The sequence below is a fragment of the Panthera onca genome, chromosome E1, assembly GCF_046562875.1.
Source record: "Panthera onca isolate mPanOnc1 chromosome E1, mPanOnc1 haplotype 2, whole genome shotgun sequence".
NCBI lineage: Eukaryota > Metazoa > Chordata > Mammalia > Carnivora > Felidae > Panthera > Panthera onca.
In genome coordinates this window covers 20,413,907-20,438,255 of record NC_138352.1, presented here as the reverse complement: position 1 = coordinate 20,438,255, position 24,349 = coordinate 20,413,907, and the positions used below count along the sequence as shown (strand labels likewise).

The window sequence follows — 24,349 nt, the reverse complement described above, 5'->3', positions numbered from 1 at the left end:
GACATCAGGGACCCCGAATCCCAAAGACAATGAAGACATTTGAAAGTAAACAGAAATCAAGGAGTGTTTGCTCTTGTAAAAGTACAACCGGAAAGGGTTCAGGATCATTACTGTGTTGCTGGCTAATTCGAAGGTTAGCCAGCAGTAGCCACACAAAAAGGTGGCAGAGAAACCGTAGCCTCACCAGCTACAGATATGCAGAGATCAGAGTTAAGGCCTAGAAAATTAAAAGGGGAAATCATGGCAGCAAGAGACCCACTGGGATAAAACCTAAACTCAGATTATCAACACTGCCCAGATTCCCATCTGATAGCTAAGTTCTACGTGCATGGTAGAACCCCCAAGAGGAAGAGAAAGCAGAGACCAGAAGGAACTCTACTTTTCTTTTCTTTTTTTTTTTTAAATTCTATTGATTTTTTTTTTTTTTTTAAGGATTCTATTTTTGAAGACAGAGCTATATGGGATCACCCTAGGAGGGTTTTTTTTTTTTTTCTTCCCTTTTTAACTGAATACATTCACCAACTGTGTTCAGCTTGAGTGGCAGAAAGATGGACCTTACAGGCTTAACATATCAGAAGCCAGGGCCTGAGGTCATAAGAACACCTGGGAACTAGGGGAAAATCCCCAGTAGCAAGGAAACCATGGAGAGGATGAGTTTCATCTCTGCACAAATCCTTGGGAGGATGCTAAATTACACAAGCCCACGGGCTTGCCCAGAACCTGTACAAAAAAGTAGCCGTGGGAAGCCATGAAAACGTCAGCTGCTGCATTCTATGAGAAAGACAAAGTTTGCAGTTTGAGTCCAGGCCAAGAATCCTCACAGAATACTACAGAATTCAGAGTTACTGCATTATATGTAGATGTAGATATGTATGCAGATATACATGTACGTAGATAATATGTCTGTAGATAATACATGTATGTCGATAATATGTATTACCTATTATGCTGAGTTTTCAACAAAAGGTAATTAGACATGCAAACAAATAGGAAAATACGAGTCAAGAAAAAGGCAGTCAAAAGAAACTGACTCCAAGTAGATCAAGGTATTGGATTAACAAAGACTTTAAAGCAACTATTTAAATTGCATTCAAAGTATTAAAGGAAACTATGATACCAATAAATTAACAGATAGGTAATATCAACAAAGAACTAAAAACTACATTTTATTATACTTATAAATTATTATAATATATATTTATGACAAAGATTTATGACTCTTTTAAAACAAAAATTATAATTTTCTATCAATGGGTTAATAATATGAATAGGTAGGTATACATGAAAACAAAAGCACCAAGAATAAGAATGGGGGTAAGAGACATAAGTTGTCGCAAAGTTCCCAGACTGCATTTTACTTGAAGTAATTCAACATTAACTCTAAGCAGACTGTGATATGTTAAAAATGTACATCATCATCCTTAGAGCAGCCATTAAAAAAAATTAATGCAAAGATGTATAGGTAGAAAGCCAATAGAGCAATTAAAATGTAACACTAACAACATCTGATTAAAGCAAAAGGTGGAGGGCGCCTCGGAGGGCTCAGTCGGTTGAGCGCCCGACTTTGACTCAGGTCATGATCTCACAGTTCGTGGGTTTGAGCCCCGCGCTGGGCCCTGTGCTGATGGCTCAGAGCCTGGAGCCTGCTTCAGATTCTGTGTCTCCCCATCTCTCGGGCCCTCCCATGCTCACGCTCTGTCTGTCTCTCAATAATAAATAAACGTTAACAAAATTAAAAAAAAAACAAAAGGTGGAAGGAAAGAATAGAAGAACAAAGAACAGATGAGACAAAAGAAAACAAATAACAAAGGAAGATTTAATACTACTAGATCAAAAATTACATTAAGAGTAAATGGACCAAGCATTCTAAATAAAATGTAGAGATTTTTAGACTGGATAGAAAAGCAATAACTAATTACATGCCGTTTCAAGAGAAGAACTTTAAAGATACACTATATTGAAAGTAAAAGTATTTTGTAAAATATATACAAAGGACAACAAAGCTGGGATGAATACATTAATATCATATTTCAAATCAAAGAGAATTAGTGGAAATGAAGAGGGTACACTTAATAATGATTAAAATGTCAATACATTAGATGTGCATATATATATATATATATATATGCTAATGTGCACACACACACACACACCCTTCAAAAATACATGAAGCAAAAACTGACAGAAATAAAGGAAGAAATCAATGTTCATTGCTTGAGGCTTTAACACACTTCTCTCAGTTAAATGATAAAACTATTGACAAAAAAACTACTAAGGATAAGCTATGTATGACAGTAACATTAAAAGGTTCCATAGAGAAAAAAATATGACCTCCAAAATACATAATGAATTGTTCCATTTACCTGAAGGTCAAAAGCAGGTAAAATGAATCTATGGGGCTAGAAGCCCAGGTAGTGATTCTCTTTAAGGAAAAGGGTTAAGGGTAGTGATTGAAAGGGGTGTTTTGGGGTGATGGAAATATTCTATTGTTTGAGCAGGTGGTAGTCATATAGGTGTGATATTTCATCGAGGCGGTTACTTATGATTTATATACTTTCTGTAAGTATATTTCAATACAAAGTTCATTAAAATACTTTTTATACCTAGCCACATTATCACTGAAATCCGAGGGTAAAACAAAAATATATTCAGATAAGTAAGGACCAAATTTTCTATACACAGACTATCTCTGAAAGAATTGCCATCCCCCACCCCTTTCCCCATGAACAACATAGAAAAAAATCAAATAGCGAGATGTGTGAAAGAAAAAGAGGGTGATAAAAGCAAAAAACAAAAGTTATAGTTAAAGCTAAAAGTAATTATTTGTAAAAGATAATAACTATATAATCTGAGTCTAATTCTAAACAATGTTATCATCAGAGACGGTGAGAGGGAAATAAAATATGCCGAGACTCTTGCTCCTTTGGAAAATATGATGTAAATGTTGGTTAACTCAAGTGTTTGAAAGAAAAATAATTTATATTAGAAATTCAAGGGTAAATCACTAAGTGAATAAAAACAACGTGAATAGTTTCCAAGTCATGGGGAGCAGGGGAGGGGAAGGGAGGACCGAAAAACATGATGTCCACACAGCAAAAGACAAGAAAAGTAAACAAGAAAAAAAGAAACTTTGTTAAATAGAAAATTATCTATAAACTCATTTGACATAAATAAGTACGAACAGATCGAATTCTACGGAAGACCAAGACTTACCTAAAATTAAATGATACCAATAGGTTGAAAAAAAGAGACAGTTTCTTTTGCTACGATGCATGTTTCTGTAATGTGTATTAGCTCACATGCAATTGGCAAAGAGGCACGTGATAGCAGAATATTGCAGAAGTTGCTTTGGTTCGTACATATTTTCCCCCAATATATCAATGCTTTGGCATACAAAGTAATAGCAGCTGAAAACAATGTACATTAACACAGATGAATCAGCAAGGAGAGGAAGCGTGTGTTCCCTTACATGATGCTCATTTACCCCACGTCCTTCCTCTCGGCTCAGTTTTCTCCACAGCTTGGCGGGGGGAGGGAGCAAAGCAGGAAGAGGGTAGTGACTCTTAATAGGTTTCTTTTGGGGATAATGCAACGTTCTACAATTAGATTATGGTGATGGTTGCACAACTCTGTAATACGCAAAAATGACTGAACTGCACACTCTAAATGGGTCAACTTTATGGTAGGTGAATTATATTTCAATAAAGCTGTTTAAAAAAAAAAGGAGGTGGGGAGAAAAAGAAGAGTTACAAATCCTGTATTCGAAAAGATAGTTGAAAATCTGCTCTTATAAAAGGCCCCAGGGGCCAAATAATTTTTACCAATTGATTCTACCAAGCTCCTTAGAAAAAAGAGGAAAACAGTGAGATGGAAAGAAAATGACCAATCAGTTTTATTTTTTTTTAATTTTTAAAAATTTTTAAATGTTTATTTTTGAGAGAGAGAGAGAGAGAGATCGATCTACAAGGGGCAGAGAGAGAGGGAGACACAGAATCTGAAGCAGGCTCCAGGCTCCGAAGCAGCTGTCATGACAGAGCCCAATGTGGGGCTCCAACCCATGAATGTGGGGCTCAAACCCACGAACCGGGAGATCATGACCTGAGCTGAAGTCAGATGCTTAACTGACTGAGCCACCCAGGCGCCCCTGACTAACCAGTTTTCCAAAAAGATCCCCCTGGTAGGAAGCACGAGCCATTTTCACTCTTAGAAACATTTAGAAGAACCCACTTTCAAGGACTCAGGGAACCCAAAGCACATTTCATGATCGTGAGCAACGATTTTGAGTTTTGCAAATTCAAGTTCATGCTGAGGAAGGTCAGAGCAAAACCTATCTGATCAGCTTTGTGGGATGAATGTTGCCAGAGACAAAATGTATTTCAAAAGCAAATCATGGCAAACGACTTTTTTTTTTTTTTTTTTTTTAATTTTTTTTTAATGTTTATTTATTTTTGAGACAGAGAGAGACAGAGCATGAACAGGGGAGGGGCAGAGAGAGAGGGAGACACAGAATCTGAAATGGGCTCCAGGCTCTGAGCTGTCAGCACAGAGCCCGACGTGGGGCTCGAACTCACAGACCGTGAGATCATGACCTGAGCCGAAGTCGGACGCTTAACCGACTGAGCCACCCAGGTGCCCCAAACGACTTTTTTTTGATGTCACAGCTGCTAATGGTTGTTTGTTTCACTTGTTTTGTGTGGGATTTACCAAGAAATCCAGAAGATCACCAAGAGGTCCAGGAGACCTCCTGAGGCCACCACCATTAAGTATGCCCAATCTAAAAGACCCAGTTGAAAGAAGTTTGAAAAAAGGCACTACTAAGGTTTCTCCAGACAGCATTGCGAAAACAGAAATGTTTCCCTGATGGGCTTATTAGAAAAGCCAACATTCAAAAGAAGCCCAAATTTCAATTGTGAAAACAAATGTAGCGACGTGGTGAAGGTAATAGAAATAATTATTGTTAAGAATTCTTATTAAAGAATAAGAAAATACCAGTATTATATTTATAATTATTACTGTAATTAATGATATTAAATTACAATTGCTTGTTTTCATTGATGTTAGGAGCAAAAGTCCTTTGCTCTTCTACTTACAATGGAAAGACAACGTCCTGGACAGCTTCAAAGTGACAGGTTGCAATGAGAGTCTCTTTGAAATCCGTGAAGTTGACCCGATAAATGTGGGATTCTTCCGTTCCTACGAAAAAGTGGTGTCCTTCCCCTCGAAGGGTGATAGAAGTGATGCCACCTTGTAACTGGATTTTCCTTTCAGGAGAAGCAAGAAGGTAGAGTCACTCAATCAGGGAGCATTTATTACAGAGGATACAAATCACGCATATGACCTGGGACATAACTTCAGGGAGGTGATGCGATCGGAGAGGCAGGAGTGACTCACAATATTGGGCGCCCACAGTCAGCAGAGGGAGAGGCCAGCATGGTTTATGATAGTCGGGGGCAGGGGAGGGGGCTTGCTCAGCGACAGAGAGTCTAAAATGGGTTGCGAAACACTGGCAGGATCTGGATAGAGGGAACATTCCAGGCAGGCAATGCGCACAAACCACCATGGCAGTCGAATACTTTATGAATGCCATTTCTGGGAAATAATCCTAAAACTGGGGGAGGGGAGAAGACTTGATGTCAAAGGATGTTATTACAACCTTAATGAAAAGAGAAAAAAGTTGGAACTATTTAATAATAACGGAATGGTTAAATCGTCTATGGGACGGCAACTTCTCAAAGCCATTTGCCTAGCCAGTAAAGCCATGTTGAAAACTTTATGGAGTATATGTATATTTTACCACAGTTTTTTAAAAAACAGTAATATTGAAAATGTTGATGATGCTCGCCTTAAGTAAAAATAAACCAGAAAATAGAATTTCATACACAAAATAAGTACAATTATTTCAAAATATGTGCGAAGAACGCAGACCAGGAGAAATAACAAGATGTTCACGGTGACTATCTTCACCAGAACTTTCAGGGACTGTTTTCTCTTCTTCCACATTTCAGATCCTTCTGTTTCCCAAATGTTTAACAAGTATGAACTTAAAAAAAAAAAAAGTAGAAAAATGAATGAGGCCCTAAAAACCCAATCATGCTCTGCAACCGATTTAGTTTTAACAATCAGAATGTAACAGGGGTTCTTGTGCAAGGGATCAGCGTGGGAAATGCAGTGTTTCACAAAGATCCATTTGTTGGTGGGATGCAGAACGGTTAATGAAGAAAGGATTGACCCCAAGTCACATGCCGGATTCTTCGCTAACTAGATAGAGCTCTGCGACTCTGGATACATCGCCAGAAATCCCCGGGCCTCAGTCCATTCAACCGCAGAGTAATTTCTCCTCTGCGGGGTCTCAGTGAGGATTAGAGATAATGGAGGTCATGTACATGAGGCCATGGAGGGCAGCCAATAGAAATACTGGCTATTGGCATGTGGGCTGCCTAGAAGACAAGGTGAAGGCCAGGGCTATGCGGGGCGAGGCCAGGGGTCCCTGAACTCCGGCAGTCTGCTTCATCATAATACTTTCCTGACTTCTCACGGGAGCTACTTTCTTAACCCACGAAAACCCAAGGAGGTAGAAGTCACCGCGTCCAAGGGGAGGCTATCCTGTCACACAAGGTTAGTTTGGAGGCTTACACAGCACAGACCCTGTACTAAGTGCCTTGAATCTAACCGTCTTCGTTACAATGGGGACATCACGTCTGTGTATTCAAAACAGGGTGTTAGAAAACTAGGGGGTTCATTTTTTTATACTCACTCCATGTATCCAGAGTCTAACCAATGCTGCCCTGGAGTAGCCTCCCTCTCTTAGTCCCCTTCACACAAACATAAAACCAGTCCCCATATATTCTCAAGAAGACCTATCTGGGGGGCACTGAATTTAAAATTGCTACCTGTCCCCTCTCTCTTCAAACCCTAGTCCCCCCTTCCTGTATCTCCAACTCCATTTGTCTCCACGGTTCTCACCAGCCTTCAACACGATGTAATTCCTTGTTTACTGTGTTACTGACCGTCTTTTTCCCTCCTGCCGCAACGTCAGCTCCATGAGAGCAGGGACTTTTCCCTTCATTTCTGTTTGCTTTGTTCGTTGCTGTACCCCAAGCACACCCGGAATAGCACGGGGTACCTAGTGAATGCTCGGCACAGATCTGTCCGAATCAAGACAGCTGATGCACTTCCTACAATCCTGTAGCTCCCTTGGGGCTGTGCCGAGGCCACAGGGGGCGCATCTAGGGCCATCTGATTTTGCTGAAACTCCGCTCAAGTTCTGCCTCTGCCCCTCTGCCCACTACCCCCGTGGGATGGCCCCCTTCTCTGACGTCCTTTGTAACAGATCTATAATACGTTTTACTTTATCTGGACTATGAGATTTGTGTATACATATTATCTTGTATTCCGAGGACTTTTTCGTACGTGTAGAACTTATCCCCAAACCAGACTCTAAGTTCTGGAAGGACAAAGACCATATCTTACTTTATGTTTTAATAGCATCTGGCACACTGGTTTGGACAGAGGTGCTCAATGAACACTTACTAAGGACAATGGATAAAGTTTTCTTGCGTTTTATTTTAATTGGATAATCCATAAAGAGTACATGGCCGAGTATCTACTACAAAGAAGGAGCTGGTGAAGGTTGGCTATTTGAATCAAGACTTGTACTCAAACGAATAGTAGTAGTCGAACCAGCAGAGTGCCTGACGCATAATAGGTACACATGGCATCAGAAATTCTACTGAATACGCAAATTTTCAAAGCTTGAAATTTGAGGTTATTGGCTGGGTATCTTTATAACCGCGTCTTATCTGCCGTCATGGCTCCATGTATCAAGTGAAATCATAATTTATGTGTTTATTAGAAGGGCAGTATCCCCCTTTGGGTCATCGGGGGCTACTTTGTCTCGATTCAACACGAGCTATTGTCTTTTCACCGGCAACGAAATCATCGGTTGTGATTCCAACTGCTCGTTTTCACAGTAAGATGCAACTCTTTTTTTTTTTTTTAAATTTTTTTTTTCAACGTTTTTTATTTATTTTTGGGACAGAGAGAGACAGAGCATGAACGGGGGAGGGGCAGAGAGAGAGGGAGACACAGAATCGGAAACAGGCTCCAGGCTCCGAGCCCTCAGCCCAGAGCCCGACGCGGGGCTCGAACTCACGGACCGCGAGATCGTGACCTGGTTGAAGTCGGACGCTTAACCGACTGCGCCACCCAGGCGCCCCTAGATGCAACTCTTTTTACCAGATACGACTTCGCCAATATCTCACAGCCCCTGGCTTTACGCAGACCTCCCGCTGGTGGGTCTTTCCCCATCCCAACCCCACGGAGTCTGGAACTTACTTGATGGGTTTGTAGCTGGGGCTTTTACAGAAGACCAGCAATCCGGCTCCGGAACCCACCAACAACCCCCCCATCTTCAGGCACTTGATGGTGGACACTCCCTGTTGGGGGAGAAACAGCATTGAGAGAAAGGCCAAATGGTTTCAGCGGGAAGAGTCAGCGTGTGGCCTGGGACAAGGGATGGCCAGGGGGTTATGTCAGTGCTGGCACGTGTTGTCAGAGAAAGCTCATGAAGGGATCGCCTGGGATGCACCCCTGGGCTGGACACAAGGGCCCAGTGCCAACAACGAGCCTACGTGCCGGAAGTAGCCTTCCCGGTCCGGCAAGGACCAAGCACGCTTCACCAAACTTCCTCCCTGTAAAGCCAGCTGTGCGTTTTGAATGCATCAAACATGAATACTTTACATCCACTCACACGGAGTGAGAGCAGGAGATGGAAAGACGGCCACACAACACTAGATCCTCAGCAGCCACTGTTTTCACCAGAATTTAATTCTTTTTTTTAATGTTTATTTAATTTTGTATGAGAGGGAGAGAGAGAATGTGTGAGTGGGAGAGGGGCAGAGAGGCAAGGAGAGAGAGAATCCCAAGCGGGCTCTACACTGTCAGCGCAGAGCCCGACGCGGGGCCCGAACCCACGAACTGTGAGATCGTGACCCGAGCAGAAGTTGGACGCTCAACCGACTGAGCCACCCAGGTGCCCCCGGAACTTAATTCCTACACTTACAACTCTTATAACCCCGCATTGTTTGGTGACTATATTTTGTGAACTAAAGCGTGCAGTATATAACCTTACCAACGATAGGACGTATTTAAACTCAAAGCCATCTTCGACGTTTGGGGAGATTGGATGGTTATTTTACAGCACCCACTGTGAAGTTCTGATTTTAAAATGTGCATGACCAATATTTCATGGTAAAGCTTTCGGTAATAGTACAGCTAGTGACTTTTTTCAGGCTTGTCTTAACAAACTTTGACCATCATAAAACAAATATCGTGTCCCTTCGAGTTACGTTACGTTGAGTTCTGCCTGTTCTGGTTCAAAAAGCATTTCATGTTGGAGAGGAGAAAGCAAGGTTCCAGAATATGAAGGCATGGAGCAGAATTATGTGGCTCCCCCTCCCCCTGTCTGGCTGCCCCAGTTCCAGAAACACCGTGGGAGGACAAGTCAATAAATGCCTGGCCCGTTGTCCAGGGAGATGACCCAGGAGTGAATATTCTTAGCATGTGTCTGGGGACTTGGGGAAGCAAGAGATAAAGTGTTCAACAGGGCCTCAAAGTTACCTATGTGTGATTTCTTTTTTCTTTTTTTATATTTTTAATTTTTTAATCTTTATTTTTGAGAGAGAGAGAGAGAGAGCGAGCGTGAGCAGAGGAGGGGCAGAGACGGAGACACAGAATCTGAAGCAGCTCCAGGCTCCGAGCTGTCAGCATGGAGCCCCACATGGGGCTGGAATCCATGAGGCTGAAGATCATGACCCAAGCCAAAGTCAGATACCTAACTGATTGAGCCACCCAGATGCCCCTAGGTAGATTTTCAAAATGGGTTACTGCCCAAGATCACGTAATATTCCAAACAAATGTGTTCAGTGATATTTCCTATCCCTTCATCCCGTAAGAGTTATGTAAGAGTTCCAGGATGCCTGGGTGGCTCGGCCGGTTGACTGAGCATCCGACTCTTGATTTTTGGCTCAGGTCATAATACCAGGGTCGTGGGATCGAGCCCTACATGGGGCTCTGTACTGACAGCGTGGAGAGCCTGCTTGGGATTCTTCCTCTCCCTCTCTCTCTGCCCCTCCCCTGCTCTCTCTCTCTCTCTAAAATAAAAAACAAAAAGAATTACTTTCTTTCTACTTGTATAAGAGGCATCTTAGAATCATTTCTTTATGGAATTTACCGTCAGGCTTAAATGGTTAGGAGTAAACCATCCACAGTGCACTATGCAAGGCACGTAGGTACCAAAAGCTTGAGAAACATGAAGACGGCCAACAATTTTTTTTTGGGGGGGGGGGGATGTGGTTAGATCCCAAGTGCTGGGGGAGGAGGGTGCAAAAAATATCCAGATCAGTACTTTTCACACGTTTTATGGGGCCCTCTGGCAGTATCTCAGGAGTTGGAAACAGCAGGGTTCTGAGCCTTGCTCTCCTTGAACTGATCTGCTTTGGCTTTTATCTGTTTAACATACTGGAATCTGCCTCCTAAAAATAACTTGGACAACATTATCGAGACTACGTCTCGATCTCCTGTGGCGTTATTTCTAAACCCTTCTCTACCCATACTACAGCTTTCTCACTCTTAGGCATGTCCTTAAAAACTTGGGTATTATTAAAAAACAAAACAAAACAACAAAACTTGAGTATTATTAAATGGCTGCATGATTAAGAAAACCCTAACATCTTCCCAGAACATGGTACAGGATTCCAAGTCTTCTCGGGAATATCTGCTGAGTGGATAAGTATCTAAGCTTAGTTAGGACCATCTGCTCTCAAATGCAAAGATTAGTGGAAACAGCCCTTGTAACTTTCTGGGGGTACCGAAAACAGCCGCACTTACTCTGTGAAACTCTCCTTTGATCGCATTATATTTTATTTTGGTTTAGATATCAAAGTCTTTCTGGACTTTCAGCCAGAATTGTTAGGAACCCTGCAAATACAAAAATCGACAGCTTCTAGGGGCGCCTGGGTGGCTCAGTCGGTTAAGCGTCCAACTTCGGCTCAGGTCGTGATCTTGCGATTGGTGAGTTCGAGCCCCGCTGTGCTGACAGCTCGGAGCCTGCAGCCTGCTGCGAATTCTCGTGTCTCCCTCTCTCTCTGCCCCTCCCCTGCTCATATTCTGTCTCTCTCTGTCTCTCAAAAATAAATAAATGTTTTAAAAAATTTTTTTAAAATCGACAACCTCTAGGTCTTGCTTATGACTTACGGTGCTGGCTGGAGTTAAAATCTAAGACTAGTTATTAGATTGGGAAAAAAAATTACATGCACATGCATGTCTATATGTGGTATTATAGATCAAAAAGCACATTTCTCTTATATATGGTAACAGGGTTGTCGAAATGTTGGCAGCAACGTGGTAATAAATCACAGAGCCGCAGGCCCTGTGCTTGGAAGGTCTGATTCCCTAACTGAGGATGCTGACAAATATGTTTGCTCAGGGAAGAAGTTTATGCACCTTGCAAATTTAGGCGTGGCCTTGGGTACAACATACACTTTTTCTTTTGAACGCAGACTCTTAATGTAGGTCTGTGCTACCAGTGGAGGGAGGAAATCACCGGAAAAGAGCAGGGCAGAGCAGACTCTGGGGGTCTCTACTCACCAGGCTGAATTTGTCCTTCGCAGGCCCAGTGTCTGCCAGCAGCTTGGTCCTTGGGTTCATTTTCAGAATATCTCCAGTTGTGGTACCAAGGTAGAAAAAGCTATCATCGACGGCAATCTGATCAGAGAGGAAGAGGGACGTAAAGACCGGTGTTTTTTTCTCAGCGATGCCCGTGGGCCCTGATCAGGGATGGGACGAACTTTCTCTGAGGCCCCATAAAGACCTCCAAAGGTGCTCACGGCTACTTCAATTTCTGCAGACTCTAAGATGGGTAAGAACAGCCTCAGGGGGGCGCCTGGGTGGCGCAGTCGGTTAAGCGTCCGACTTCGGCCAGGTCACGATCTCGCGGTCCGTGAGTTCGAGCCCCGCGTCAGGCTCTGGGCTGATGGCTCGGAGCCTGGAGCCTGTTTCCGATTCTGTGTCTCCCTCTCTCTCTGCCCCTCCCCCGTTCATGCTGTGTCTCTCTCTGTCCCAAAAATAAATAAAAAACGTTGAAAAAAAAATTAAAAAAAAAAAAAAAAAAAAAGAACAGCCTCAGGGGGGTGGGGGGGTGGGGGGGTGGGGGGGTGGGGGGCAGAATTAGGCCCAGACTCAGAAATGGAGGAAATATGTGAGTCCAGTTAGCCTGTGCATTTCCAGGGGAAGCCTATAGTGTCTGGTGTCAGATCCACATGCGTAGATATCCTGCCAGCTCCGATTCCGGAGATGCCTCTGTAGGGCTCCTGGGATGAAGGTTTGCTCTTCCAAAGAGAATGTGTATTGGCTTTATCTCATATTTTCCAAAGTCTGTCTGTATAAAATGAGGACGCATTACCTAAAGAGAAGTCAGTCCATGGGGAAGGGAGTTATCTGTGTGAACGTATGCGTCCACATTAAAAACATAGGAATAATTCCTCTTTATAGAAGAGACTGTGTTTCAACCATGAGTGTCACTGTTGGGGACTTTATTTCCAGTGGTGGAAACAAGAAATAGTGGCATGGGAGTGTGCTGCGGCCTCTGAATGCCTCCTGGCCACACGGTTTCTGTCTAGGTGAGGCGGGTTTCTGGGGTCTGATGGAAGCCCCAGTCCCGGTAAAACGAGACCTTCCCAGAGCTGTGTCTGGGCAGTGAGTCTCTCCCTCACCTGTGCTTCCTTAATCAGCATCCCTTATGTCCAGATCTCACCTGCCTACCCCCAGCCCAAGGTACACACACTTACGTATGTGTGCATGTGAGCTGGCACACACACACACACACACACACACACACACACACACGCACACGCACACACGCACACACCCCTTGGAATTTGTACCAATGGTTACAGGCAGTAACACTTAAAAGTCATACTTACTGTAATACACATGACTATTCTTTTCATCTGACCGGTCTGGCACTCCGTTGGCCAGATTTTTCTATTTGGGAGATCCAGTTCCCATACTCGAATTGTCCCACTGTGGAAGAGAAACCCAAGCAAATGGATACCCATGTAACAGCCTCTTCATATCTTCTCTGTTTTCTGCATTCCCCCTGAAGAGGCAGCTAAGGGGGACAGAACAGGGTATTGCTGAGGGTTTGCTAGGCCCAGGGTTCTCCTTAAAATCTTCCACTCGACCCTTCCAGCCACCCTCTGAGTAGTTTTTCGGATCCTGCCGCTGTCCGAATGAGAAAACGCAGAGCCCGAACACCAGCAGAGCAAGGATTCATACCCAGCGAGCGCTCTGTCCACTGCAGTGAGAGGAAACAGAAATGCCAAAAACTAAACAAATGAAGAGCAAACCAGGGGCTCCTGGGCGGCTCAGTCGGTTCAGCGTCTGACTCCTGATTGCGGCTCAGGTCGTGATCTCGTGGTTCGTGGGTTCGAGCCCCCTCTGGGTTCCTAGTGCAAGGCCTGCTTGGGATTCTCTTTCTCTCTCTCTGCTCTGTTCATGCTTTCTCTCTCAAAATAAATAAATAAAGTAAAGTAAAAAGAGAGGGCAAACCAGAGTTCCCTAAGTATGTTTCTTTTTTTTTAAGTTTATGTATTAAAAAAAATTTTAAGTTTATTTATTTTTGAGAGAGAGAGAAAGAGAGAGAGAGAGAGCAGGGAAGGGGCAGACAGAGGGAATCCCAAGCAGGCTCCACGTGGTCAGCATAGAGCCTGACGCGGGGCTTGATCCCACGAACCGTGAGATCATGACCTGAGCCAAAATCAAGAGTCAAATGTTTAACCGGCTGAGCCACCCAGGCGCCCCACTAAGTATGTTTCTTTCAAGGTCTGCAGTTGTGAGGAAATATTTTCAAGAGCAAGTACTTCATTAGGGAGAATCCTGTCTTCATGAGAAAGGAGACTAAGTAACCAAAGGCCAAACGAAATCAGTACCTGACACAAGATTTGGCATATAACTGGCATTTACTCATTACATACTGAGCTAATCTGAATTTGTAACTGTAGAAACATATTGTGGTCAACATCAGAGCTGAAGCTAACAGTTGAAGGCAGAAAAGATTAATTTAAGAATAGATTGATTGGGGGGGGGGGGCACCTGGGTGGCTCTGTCGGTTGAGTGTCCGCCTTTAGCTCAGGTCACGATGTCATAATTCGTGCGCTTGGGTCCCTCATCGGGCTCTGTGCTGACAGCTTGGAGCCTGGAGCCTGCTTCAGATTCTGTGTCTCCCTTTCTCTCTCTGCCTCTCCCCTACTCACACTCAGTCTCTCTCTCTCTCTCTCTCTCTCTCTCTCTCTCAAAAATAAACAAGCATCAAAAAAAAAAAAAAAAGATGGATCAGGGCGCCTGACTGGCCACATCAGTACAGCATGTGACTCTTGATCTCAGGGTTGTGAATTTGAGCCGCACATTGGGCGTAGAGATTACTTAAGTAAGTCAACCTTAAAAGAAAACAAAAATAAAAAAATAAAAATAGATCAAGTTCAGCTTTCCTTTTTTTTTTTTTTTTTTTTTTAGCTTCCAGAGTTAGGCACATAGTAAGCGCTTAAGAAGTATTTTGTTTAAAACATTTTTTTTTATGTTTATTTATTTTTGAGACAGAGAGAGACAGAGCATGAATGGGGCAGGGTCAGAGAGAGGGAGACACAGAATCCGAAACAGGCTCCAGGCTCTGAGCGGTCAGCACAGAGCCCGACGCGGGGCTCGAACTCACGGACCGCGAGATCATGACCTGAGCCGAAGTCAGACGCTTAACCAACTGAGCCACCCAGGCGCCCCTAGAAGTATTTTGAATACTTTCTTATTTGAATACAAATCTATTTCTTGTTCCAATACATATTTTGCGTACTTTCAAAATTAAAAAAAAAAAAAATCAGCTTTTCCATGGCCTTCCTGGTAGATGTCACTTGGACGTCAAATTGGAATTTGCAGGATCTCTCATGAGGGATGATATAGTGGCGTATCTGAAATAGGGACCATCATGGAGGATATCATGGGTGCCATACCGGAAATCTTAACGCAGGAGTCCTTACTTGTTCTCGGCTATCGCTGTCACATGCAACCAAAGCAGACCTAGAATACAGATTGTCCTTAAAAAATTTGCTGGGGGTGGGGCGGGGGTGGCGCCCGGGTGGCTCAGTCGGTAAGCCTCCCACCCTCGATTTAGGCTCAGGTCATGATCTCATGGTTCGTGAGTTTGAGCCCCACTGACAGTGCAGAGCCTGCTTCGGAGTCTCTCTCTCTTTCTCCCTCTCTCTCTGCCCCTTCCCCTCTCAGGTGTCTCTGTCTCTCTGAAAATAAATAAATAAACTTAAAAATATATATATATATTTTTCATTTGCAGGGCAGGGAGAGAGGGAGGGGAAGGGGGAGGAGGGGGACAGGGAGAAACGGGGAGAGGGAGAAAGGTGGAGGGGAGGATGGGGGGGTAAGGAGGAGGACGGAGGGGAAGGAGGGGCAGGGGAAGGAAGGACGAGGGGGAGGGGAAGGGGGGAAAGGAGCTTCAATTCAAGTTTCGGCTCCTGGAGTAAGGGTGTCCATGGACGCCAGCAGCTGGACCCTCAGGAAACAAGGACCCCAACGAAGAAGCCCTGCGTGACGGTGAGTCGCCTCTGAAGACAGGGGTAGGACACGGGCAGCTGCTTCAGGCTCAGGGCGCTCTCCTAGTGAGATTTGCTCCCTAGGGGCTGGCTTCCATTCGGCCAGCCAGTTTCATGGCCAGGAAGTAAACTCGTGCACACACATAATTACCCCGGAACAAAGGCGGGCTGCATACCCCAGGGTGGGGACTGGAAATGGCTGAGAGGTAGGGCAGGACCACTTCTTTGATCTGGCTGGAAAGGTAGCCAGTGACGTCACAGATGGGAGCCGACAGAGGGGTTGAAAGAGATAGTCCCGCCCAACAGGTACCTCGACCCCACCACGTTCGGAGCTTTTTTTTTCTTTTTTTAATGGTTGTTTATTTTTGAGAGAGAGACAGAGCATGAGCAGGGGAGGGGCAGAGAGAGGGAGACACAGAATCTGAAGCAGGCTCCAGGCTCCGAGCTGTCAGTGCAGAGCCCCACGCGGGGCTCGAACTCACGAACCGCAAGATCGTGACCTGAGCCGAAGTCCGACGCTTAACCAACTGAGCCACCCAGGCGCCCGACAGCTTTTTGACCTCTGAACTGACACACCACATTAGAGAGGATGCTTTTGTGCGGACTTCACCTCAAACTCCAAGCAGGGCCCTGTTGGTGAATCTGTAAATTAACTTCTTCTGTTAGACAGATGCTGGCCTCTGGCTTGGTCCCCATTGGCTGGTGACAAGCTGTTACTGCTGGAAATGATCTCACGTGGCTAAAAATCAAACACCTGAGGGCTCCTGGCACGGTTCATTCGCAAACTCTCCTTTCAGGAGGCCTAACTCGAGAGCAGGTGCTAAGAAACGTCAACCTGTAAGCCAATCTGTGCATTCCGGCACATTCCCCTGGGAGCATGCATCGTAGGGCGTGTGTTATCAGTGACAAGTAACCGGAACCTGAAATCAATTCAGCGGGAAAGCAGACCCTTCTCAGGAGGAAGCACGGAATGCTCAACTAACTGGTATCTGAAAGACTTTCAGTTCAAAGGATGTTTAAGGACTGCAGCGTCACGCAAATTTACGACGGAAGGGAATTTGCTGGGACGAATACTATGTTCCCCCCCCAAACTCGAGTGGCCGTGCTTTCTGCACAAGCAAACGCAGCCGTTTACGAGTTCTGAAAACGCCGACCGCAGACACGTACTTTCCGGCGGTAACGAACATCTCGTCTCGGCACCTCGAGAAGATCACTGTCGTGGCATTCCCCACGTTGAGGCCAGCCGCCGGGCTACCGCAGATGGCTTCTCTCTTGGCTATGTTCCACACCACCACACTGCCAAAACGAGAGGGACCGAAAAAGTCAGGGGAAGACAGGCTCTCACGGTAAGAAACAGTTTTTTGTTTTCTTTTGTTTTTGTTTTTTTTTTTTAATTTTATGTATTTTTATTTATTATTATTATTTTTTAGTGGTTCTAGAAAGGAAAAAAAAAAGGTTACTTACAAAGGATCAAAAGAATTGACCCCCTTCCCCCACTAGATGTCTCCTCCATCACGCTGGATATTAGAAGATTAGCGGGTGACACTGAAAATGTTTTGACGGAAGATGGTGACGAGGCTAGAAACCAGTGATCCCATCAGTCAAGTCTGATGCTAAAATAAAGACATTTCCAGGGGCGCCTGGAAGCATCCGACTGCAGCTCAGGCCGTGATCTCACGGTTCATGAGTTCGAGCCCTACATCGGGCTCTGTGCTGACAACCCAAAGCCTGGAGCTTGCTTCAGATTCTGTGTCTCCCTCTCTGTCTCTGCCCCTTCCCCGCTCACACTCTCTCTTTCTGTCAAAAATAAACATTAAAAAAAAAAAGACATTTGCAGATAGCCAAGGCATAAACGTTTACCACCCATCTGTCTCATGTAAAACAAAAGTTCCTAGGAGAAGTATTCCAGAACAGAATAATGCGATGAAGAGGACAGATGACATAAGGCACTGTTCCCAAACTTGAACGTACATCAGAATCACTTGGAGGGCTTGTTCAGACAGAGGCTGCCGGGACTCACCCCGAGAGCTTCTGATTCAGCAGGTCTGGGGTGGGGCCTGAGGTCTCGCTTTTCTAAAAGGTCCCCGGTGATGTCGATGTTGCTGGTCTGGGGACCACACTGTGAGAAGCGCCGCTTTGGATCCCAGCTCCTTCTTTCTGGGTGTAATCACACAACTTAGTCCTAAACTGAATGTGTTCAGACAATAATACTAAAAATGCTGGGGAACACCGGAATCAAAATATTAAAGAAAAAGAAGGCTAACGTTACAAACTCTGTTAACGCAAAAGTATGTCTAGCTATGCTTCCCAAATTTTCTACATGTAGAAGGTTATTATCACAGGCGCTCTAAAATCAAGGTATAACCAAGATTGGTAGGAATGAGGAGGTAGGAGGTGGTGTAAGAGCCATAATTTTTTTTCTTGGTAGGAAATCGACAGATACCATCTGAAGTGGAAAACTCGAGAGAAATATCACTTAAAAAGTCAAAAAGTTATCATGATAAGCAGGTAATCTTCTCCAAAAAGACTCTTAAAACCAAGTACATCATACCTAAAATAAATGAAAACATACATCTACATCAAATCTTGTACATGAATCTTCATAGCAGCATTATTACCAATAGTCCAAAAGTGGGGAAGACCCAAAGCCCCATCCACTAGGAGCGACTGAGTGGTTCAGTCAGCTAAGCGTCCGACTTCAGCCTGGGTCATGATCTCACGGTTCGTGAGTTCGAGCCCCACATCAGGCTCTGTGCTGACAGCTCGGAGTCTGGAGCCTGCTTTGTATTCTGTGGCTTCCACTGTCTCTGCCCCTCCCCCTGTCACCCTCTCTCAAAAGACCCTCTCTGTCCCTCTCTCAAAAATAAATAAACATAAAAAAATAAAACAAAATAAACAAAGCTCCATCCACTGATGGATGAAGAAAATGTGAAGAAAATAATACAATGGAATATTATTTGACAATAAAGAGAGTGAAAGATCGACACATGCCACAGCATGGATGGACCTTGAAAACATTATGCTTAATAAAAAAAATCAGCTACAAAAGGCCATATATTATATTATCCCATTCATGTGAAACACGGAGAACGGGCAAATCTCTGGAGACAGAAAGTGGATCAGTGGTTGCCTGGGGTTGAGAGGGTAGTGGGGGAGCGGGAACGGGGAGTGACTGCTAGCGGGTGTAGGGTCTCTTCTTGGAGTGTTTAAAAATGCCCTAAAACTTTATGAAACTCTTGGTTTCGGTTCAGGTTGTTACCTCCCAGTTTGTGAGTTCAAGCCTCTCGTTGGGCTCTATGGTGACGGTATGGAGCCTGCTTGGGATTCTCTCTCTCAATTAACCTATGATAAAGGAAGCAAGAATACACAACGGATAAAAGACAGTCTCTTCAACAAATGGTGCTGGGAAAACCGGACAGCTACGCGACACGCGAAAGAACGAAACCGGACCACCTTCTTACGCCATGCGCAAAAATAAATTCAAAATATATTAAAGACCTAACTGTGAGGCCTGAAACCATAAAACTCCTTCCTAGAAGAAAACACAGGCAATAGTCTCTTTGACAGCGACCATGGAAACATTTTTCTAGATCTGTCTTCTCTAGCAAGGAAATAAAAGCACAATTAAAACTATTGGGACTAAAGCACCAAAGCAAAAAGCTTTTGCACAGTGAAACCATCAACAAAACAACAAAGCAACCTACTGAATGGAAGAAGGTATTTGCAAATGACGTATCCAGTAAGGGGTCCAAATATATAAAAAATTTATACAACTCAACACCAAAACAACAACAACAACAAAAACAAATTTACAAATGGGCAGAGAATCTGAATAGACATTTTTCCAAAGAAGACATAAAGATGGCCAAGAGGGGCGCCTGGGTGGCTCAGTCGGTTGAGTGTCCGACTTCGGCTCAGGTCATGATCTCACGGTCCGTGAGTTCAAGCCCCACGTCGGGCTCTGTGCTGACAGCTCAGAGCCTGGAGCCTGTTTCAGATTCTGTGTGTCTCCCTCTCTCTGACCCTCCCCCGTTCATGCTCTGTCTCTCTCTGTCTCAAAAATAAATAAATGTTAAAAAAAAAATTAAAAAAAAAAAGATGGCCAACAAACACATGAACAATGTTCAACGTCACTCAACATCAGGAAAATGTGCATCAAAACCATAATGAGATATCACCTCACACCTGTCAGAATGGCTATAATCAAAAACATAAGAAACAACAAATGTTGGCACGGATGTGGAGAGAAAGGCACCCTCGTGCACTGTTGGTGGGAATGCAAACTGATGTGGCCACTGTGGAAAACAGTAGGGAGGTTCTCCAAAAAAAAATTAAAAATAGAACTACCCTATGATCCAGTAATTTCACTCCTGGGTAGTTACCCAAAGAAAATGAAAACGCTAATTCAAAAAGATAGATATTATTACTGTAGCATTATTTATAATAGCCAAGATATGGAAGCAATCCAAGCGTCCATCAACAAATGAATGCACAAAAAAGACGGGGGATATATAAGAACATTCCTCAGCCACGAAAAAGAATGAAATCTTGCCATTTGCAACAACACGGATGGAACTAGAGGGTATGATGCTAAGTGAAATAAGTCAGAGAAACACAATTACTGTATGATTTCACTCACATGTGGAAATTAAGAAACAAACGAATGTAGAAAACACACACACACACACACACACACACACACACACACACACACAAAACAGACTCTTAAGTACTGACAACAGACTGATGGTTGCCAGAGGGGAGGTGGGTGGGGAGAAGGTAGAGATAGATAGAAGTCCACTTCAAAAGTCCATCTATCTCGATGACCACTGAGTAATGCCTAGAATTGTTGAATCATTGTTTTGTGCACCTGAAACTAATATAACCTTGTTTATTATACTTGAAAAAAATTCTTTTAAGTTTATTTATTTACTTTGAGAGAGAGAGACAGAGAGAGCAAGGGAGTCACAGAGAGGGAGGGAGAGAGGGAGAGAATCCCAAGCAGGCTCCACGCTGTCGTCACGGAGCCCGACTCGGGGGCTCAAATTCACGAACCGTGAGATCATGACTTGAGCCGAAACCGGATTCTCAACTGAATGAGCCCCCCCAGGCACCCCCCAGGCATCAGTGATTTTCTAAAGCTCCCCAGTGGCCTTCAGCATGCAGCTAAGGTCGAGAAGTGTTGCACTACCGTATTTTCCCCATAGGCTTTTCATATGAGACACACACATGAATGTGGACAGGCCGACAGAGAACCTCGGAGGGGAGAGAGAGGATGACAGAACTAGAAATATGCCCGGTGAAAAATAAGTAAACGTATTGAGTTCATTACCTTCCGTCGTCTGGGCCTCCTAGTGATACCAAGTACAAATCATTTGGTGAAAAGGCCAGTGCTTCGATTTTGCCCTTGTGAAGTGACAGCCGGGCAATCAGCTCCCTTTGCTTATAATCCCACAAAATGATATCTGCCTGGGGGCGAGAAGACACTGTCAGATCGCAGACCGGCTTCAGAAGAGTCTCAGCACAGAGCTACCTCTCTTGGTGGAAAACAATCAGTAAGAGCACTTTTCTGGAGATCGGACTGCGTCTCACAAACATTAAGGGCAAGAGGGAGGAAACCATTCTAAATTAAGCAGAGGGGGAGCCTGGGTGGCTGAGTCGGTTGAGCGTCCCACTTTGGCTCAGGTCATGATCTCACTGTTCTGGGGTCGAGCCCCTCGTCAGGCTCTGTGCTGACAACGTGGAGCCTGCTTGGGATTCTCTCTCTCCGCCCCTCCCCTGCTCGCACACTTGTTCTCTCTCTCTCTCTTTCTCTCAAAATAAATAAACATTAAAAAAATATTTAAAAAAATTTATTAATTAAGCAAAGGGGCACTTGGGTGGCTCAGTTGGTTGAGCATCTGACTTCAGCTCAGGGCATGATCTCGTGGTTCATGAGTTCGAGCCCTGCATCAGGCTCTGTGCTGACAGCTGGAAGCCTGGAGCCTGCTTCGGATTCTGTTTCCCTCTCTCTCTGCCATTCCCCCACTCAAGCTCTGTCTGTCTCTCTCTCAAAAATAAATAAGCATTAAAAAAACTTTTTAAATAAATAAATTAAGCAGGGACTTTTTGTTCCTGAGCATTATCAGTCCACTCTCTGTGGAGTCAGGTGTAAACACCAGAGTGCTTACTCTCAGCCGGAGGGAATAAAAATGAGCTCAAAGAGGAGGCCATGAGGAAGAAGAGGGGAAAACCAGGGACCATCGCAGAGCTGCCCTGAAGTTGGGGGGGGGGGTTCTAGGGAGTCACCTCTGTATCGATTTACAAGGAACTATTTTTTCAGTTCATTCACCTTGAAACCCATGAACGTGACTTGCCCGGAGGCAAGGTACAGCCCACTCTTGGAGATGGCCACACAGGAGACGTTGTTACTGTGGCCGTGCAGGAAGTTCTGTTCCCGAGTATTTATTGCCTGGATCAGGACTGTGCAGCCCAGGGGGAAAATCAAATGTTCCTGGTCAGGATGGCATTTCAGACCAGTGGGCACGTGTCCTAGAAGAGAGAGATTAAAAATAGTAATGATTAAAGGAAGAAAGAAAGAAAAAATAAAGGTGGTGATAATTAGGGGTGCCTGGCTGGCTCAGTGAGAACAGTGTGTGACTCTTGATCTCTCTGAATTCAAGCCCTGTGTTGGGTGTGGAGCTTACTTAAAAATAATAATAGTAATTTTTAAAAAAATAATAATTAGGTGCACAAGTAACCTATATATGTATATACATACATATACACACGTATATATACAAATGTTATATACATATATATATGTACATATACATGTACATATATATATGTACATATATATATTTTTTTGATACAGTGGTGCCCGGGTGGCTCAGTCAGTTGAGAGTCCGACTTCGGCTCAGGTCACGATCTCACGGTTCGTGAGTTCAAGCCCCGCGTCGGGCTCTGTGCTAACAGCTCGGAGCCTGGAGCCTGCTTTGGATTCTGTGTCTCCCTCTCTCTCTGCCCTCCCCTGCTTGCACTCTGTCTGTCTGCCTGTCTCTCTCTCTCAAAAATAAATAAACATAAAAAAAAAATAAAACAAAATTGAATACAAATTTTGAAATAAAAAAAAAATCTGAGATCAACTAAAACAAGTGGGTTGGTGGGGGGGTAGTCATATATGTAATTTTATTCCACTGACAAGGTCGGTCTAGTATACCACTTCTCAGACTTCAATGCATAAAATTGCCAGGGGATCTGGTTAAAATGCAGACTTCAGGTCTGGAAGGGGAGCTGAGATTCTGAATTTCTTTTTTTTTTTTTTTTTATCTTTTTTTTTTTTAATGTTTATTTATTTCTGAGAGAGAGAGACAGAGTGCAAGCGGGGGAGGACAGAGAGAGAGGGAGACACAGAATCTGAAGCAGACTCCAGGCTCTGAGCTGTCAGCACAGAGCCCGATGCGGGGCTGAAACCCACAAACCGCGAGATCATGACCTGAGCTGAAGTCAGACGCTGAACCCAGACGCTGAACCCACTGAGCCACCCGGGTGCTCCTTGAGGTTCTGAATTTCTGACAAGTTCTCAGGAGATGCTGGTGGTGGTCCAGGAACCTCACTCTGGAGAACAAGGCCAATTCTTGGAATCCTGAGAAGCAGGAAATACCAACAGCCAGTCTGGGTGAGTGGGAAGCACAGTACGAACATGAATTCACTGCCTCCACTGCCCACAAAGTAAAGATAATTTGGTTCCGAGTCACCACCAGGAGCTCGCTCTAAGGAAGCCCAGACCTCTTGCAGTGAGACCCCATCCTCCAGCTCTGGGGCAAGAACCATCACCCCAACTATAAACCTTTGCAACATGCTTTATTGTGAAAGAGAGGTCCTCCCTTATCACTCAATTTTGGCCAGAATTTGGGGGGCTAGGCTTGATACTATTTTACGGTACAAACCGTAAAGTCAACTTGATTAGTTAAAAATCATTTTTGGTGTCATGGTATTAAATGTATAGATTAAGGAAAAATAATTTTTATAATAATACATTCAATCTCCTTTCTAAAAACAGGATATGTTTTTCTACGAAATCTCCTTTTAGGGCTTCCATTTTCGATTTTTCTCCCTAAAGATCTCACACATTTCTTAGTACATTTATTCCAGGGTATTTTAAAACCATTCTATGGCTATCTCCTACTCCATCAAAAGAGTCATAAATATTTATTAATATCATGTTCTCATCTTTTAATGAATTCATCTTTTACATTTAACTCCCTCTAGAATTTATTTTGGTACAGAATGTGATTCCAGTAGCTAAATAGATCACAGATTTTTCTTTCTTTTTTTTTTCTTTTGCTCAAATTGTCAAATGTATTTATTGACTAAATGATTTCTTTCGCTTTACTTGAGATTGTTCCTTTTTCCTGTCGTAAGTTCTCCAAAGCCTAAGGTTTCTGTCTTTGGGGGTGATCTGTCTGATGAGGTTTTGGGGTGATGGTGGGGTTCGGAGCTGACAGCCAAGAAAGAATTCTTGAAGACGTCTTTGGGGCAAAAAAGACGATTTTGTTAAAGCACGGGGACAGGACCTGTGGCAGGAAGAGCTGCACTGGGGCTGTGAAGAATGACTGGTTATATACCATGGTGTTGGGGGAGGTAAAGTCAAGAGGACGTTTCTTAAAGGGATTTCCACATGCGAAAAAGACTCACAGGGTACTGGAGGCCTA

General features: G+C 43.9%; 1 protein-coding gene across 2 annotated transcripts in view; it reads right to left on the bottom strand.

The window, feature by feature from the left end:
• The window catches only part of CFAP52 (cilia and flagella associated protein 52), a 44,123-nt gene that overhangs the window by 15,099 nt on the left and 4,675 nt on the right, over positions 1–24,349 (bottom strand). For both annotated transcript variants that reach the window (XM_078437756.2, XM_078437757.2), the window contains exons 2-8: positions 21,985–22,184; positions 20,986–21,122; positions 16,821–16,949; positions 12,981–13,080; positions 11,647–11,763; positions 8,335–8,435; positions 5,091–5,261 (exon numbers count right to left, since the gene is read on the bottom strand). In XM_078437756.2, the coding sequence (XP_078293882.2) occupies positions 5,091–5,261; positions 8,335–8,435; positions 11,647–11,763; positions 12,981–13,080; positions 16,821–16,949; positions 20,986–21,122; positions 21,985–22,184 (955 nt within the window). The remainder of the gene's footprint in view (positions 1–5,090; positions 5,262–8,334; positions 8,436–11,646; positions 11,764–12,980; positions 13,081–16,820; positions 16,950–20,985; positions 21,123–21,984; positions 22,185–24,349) is intronic.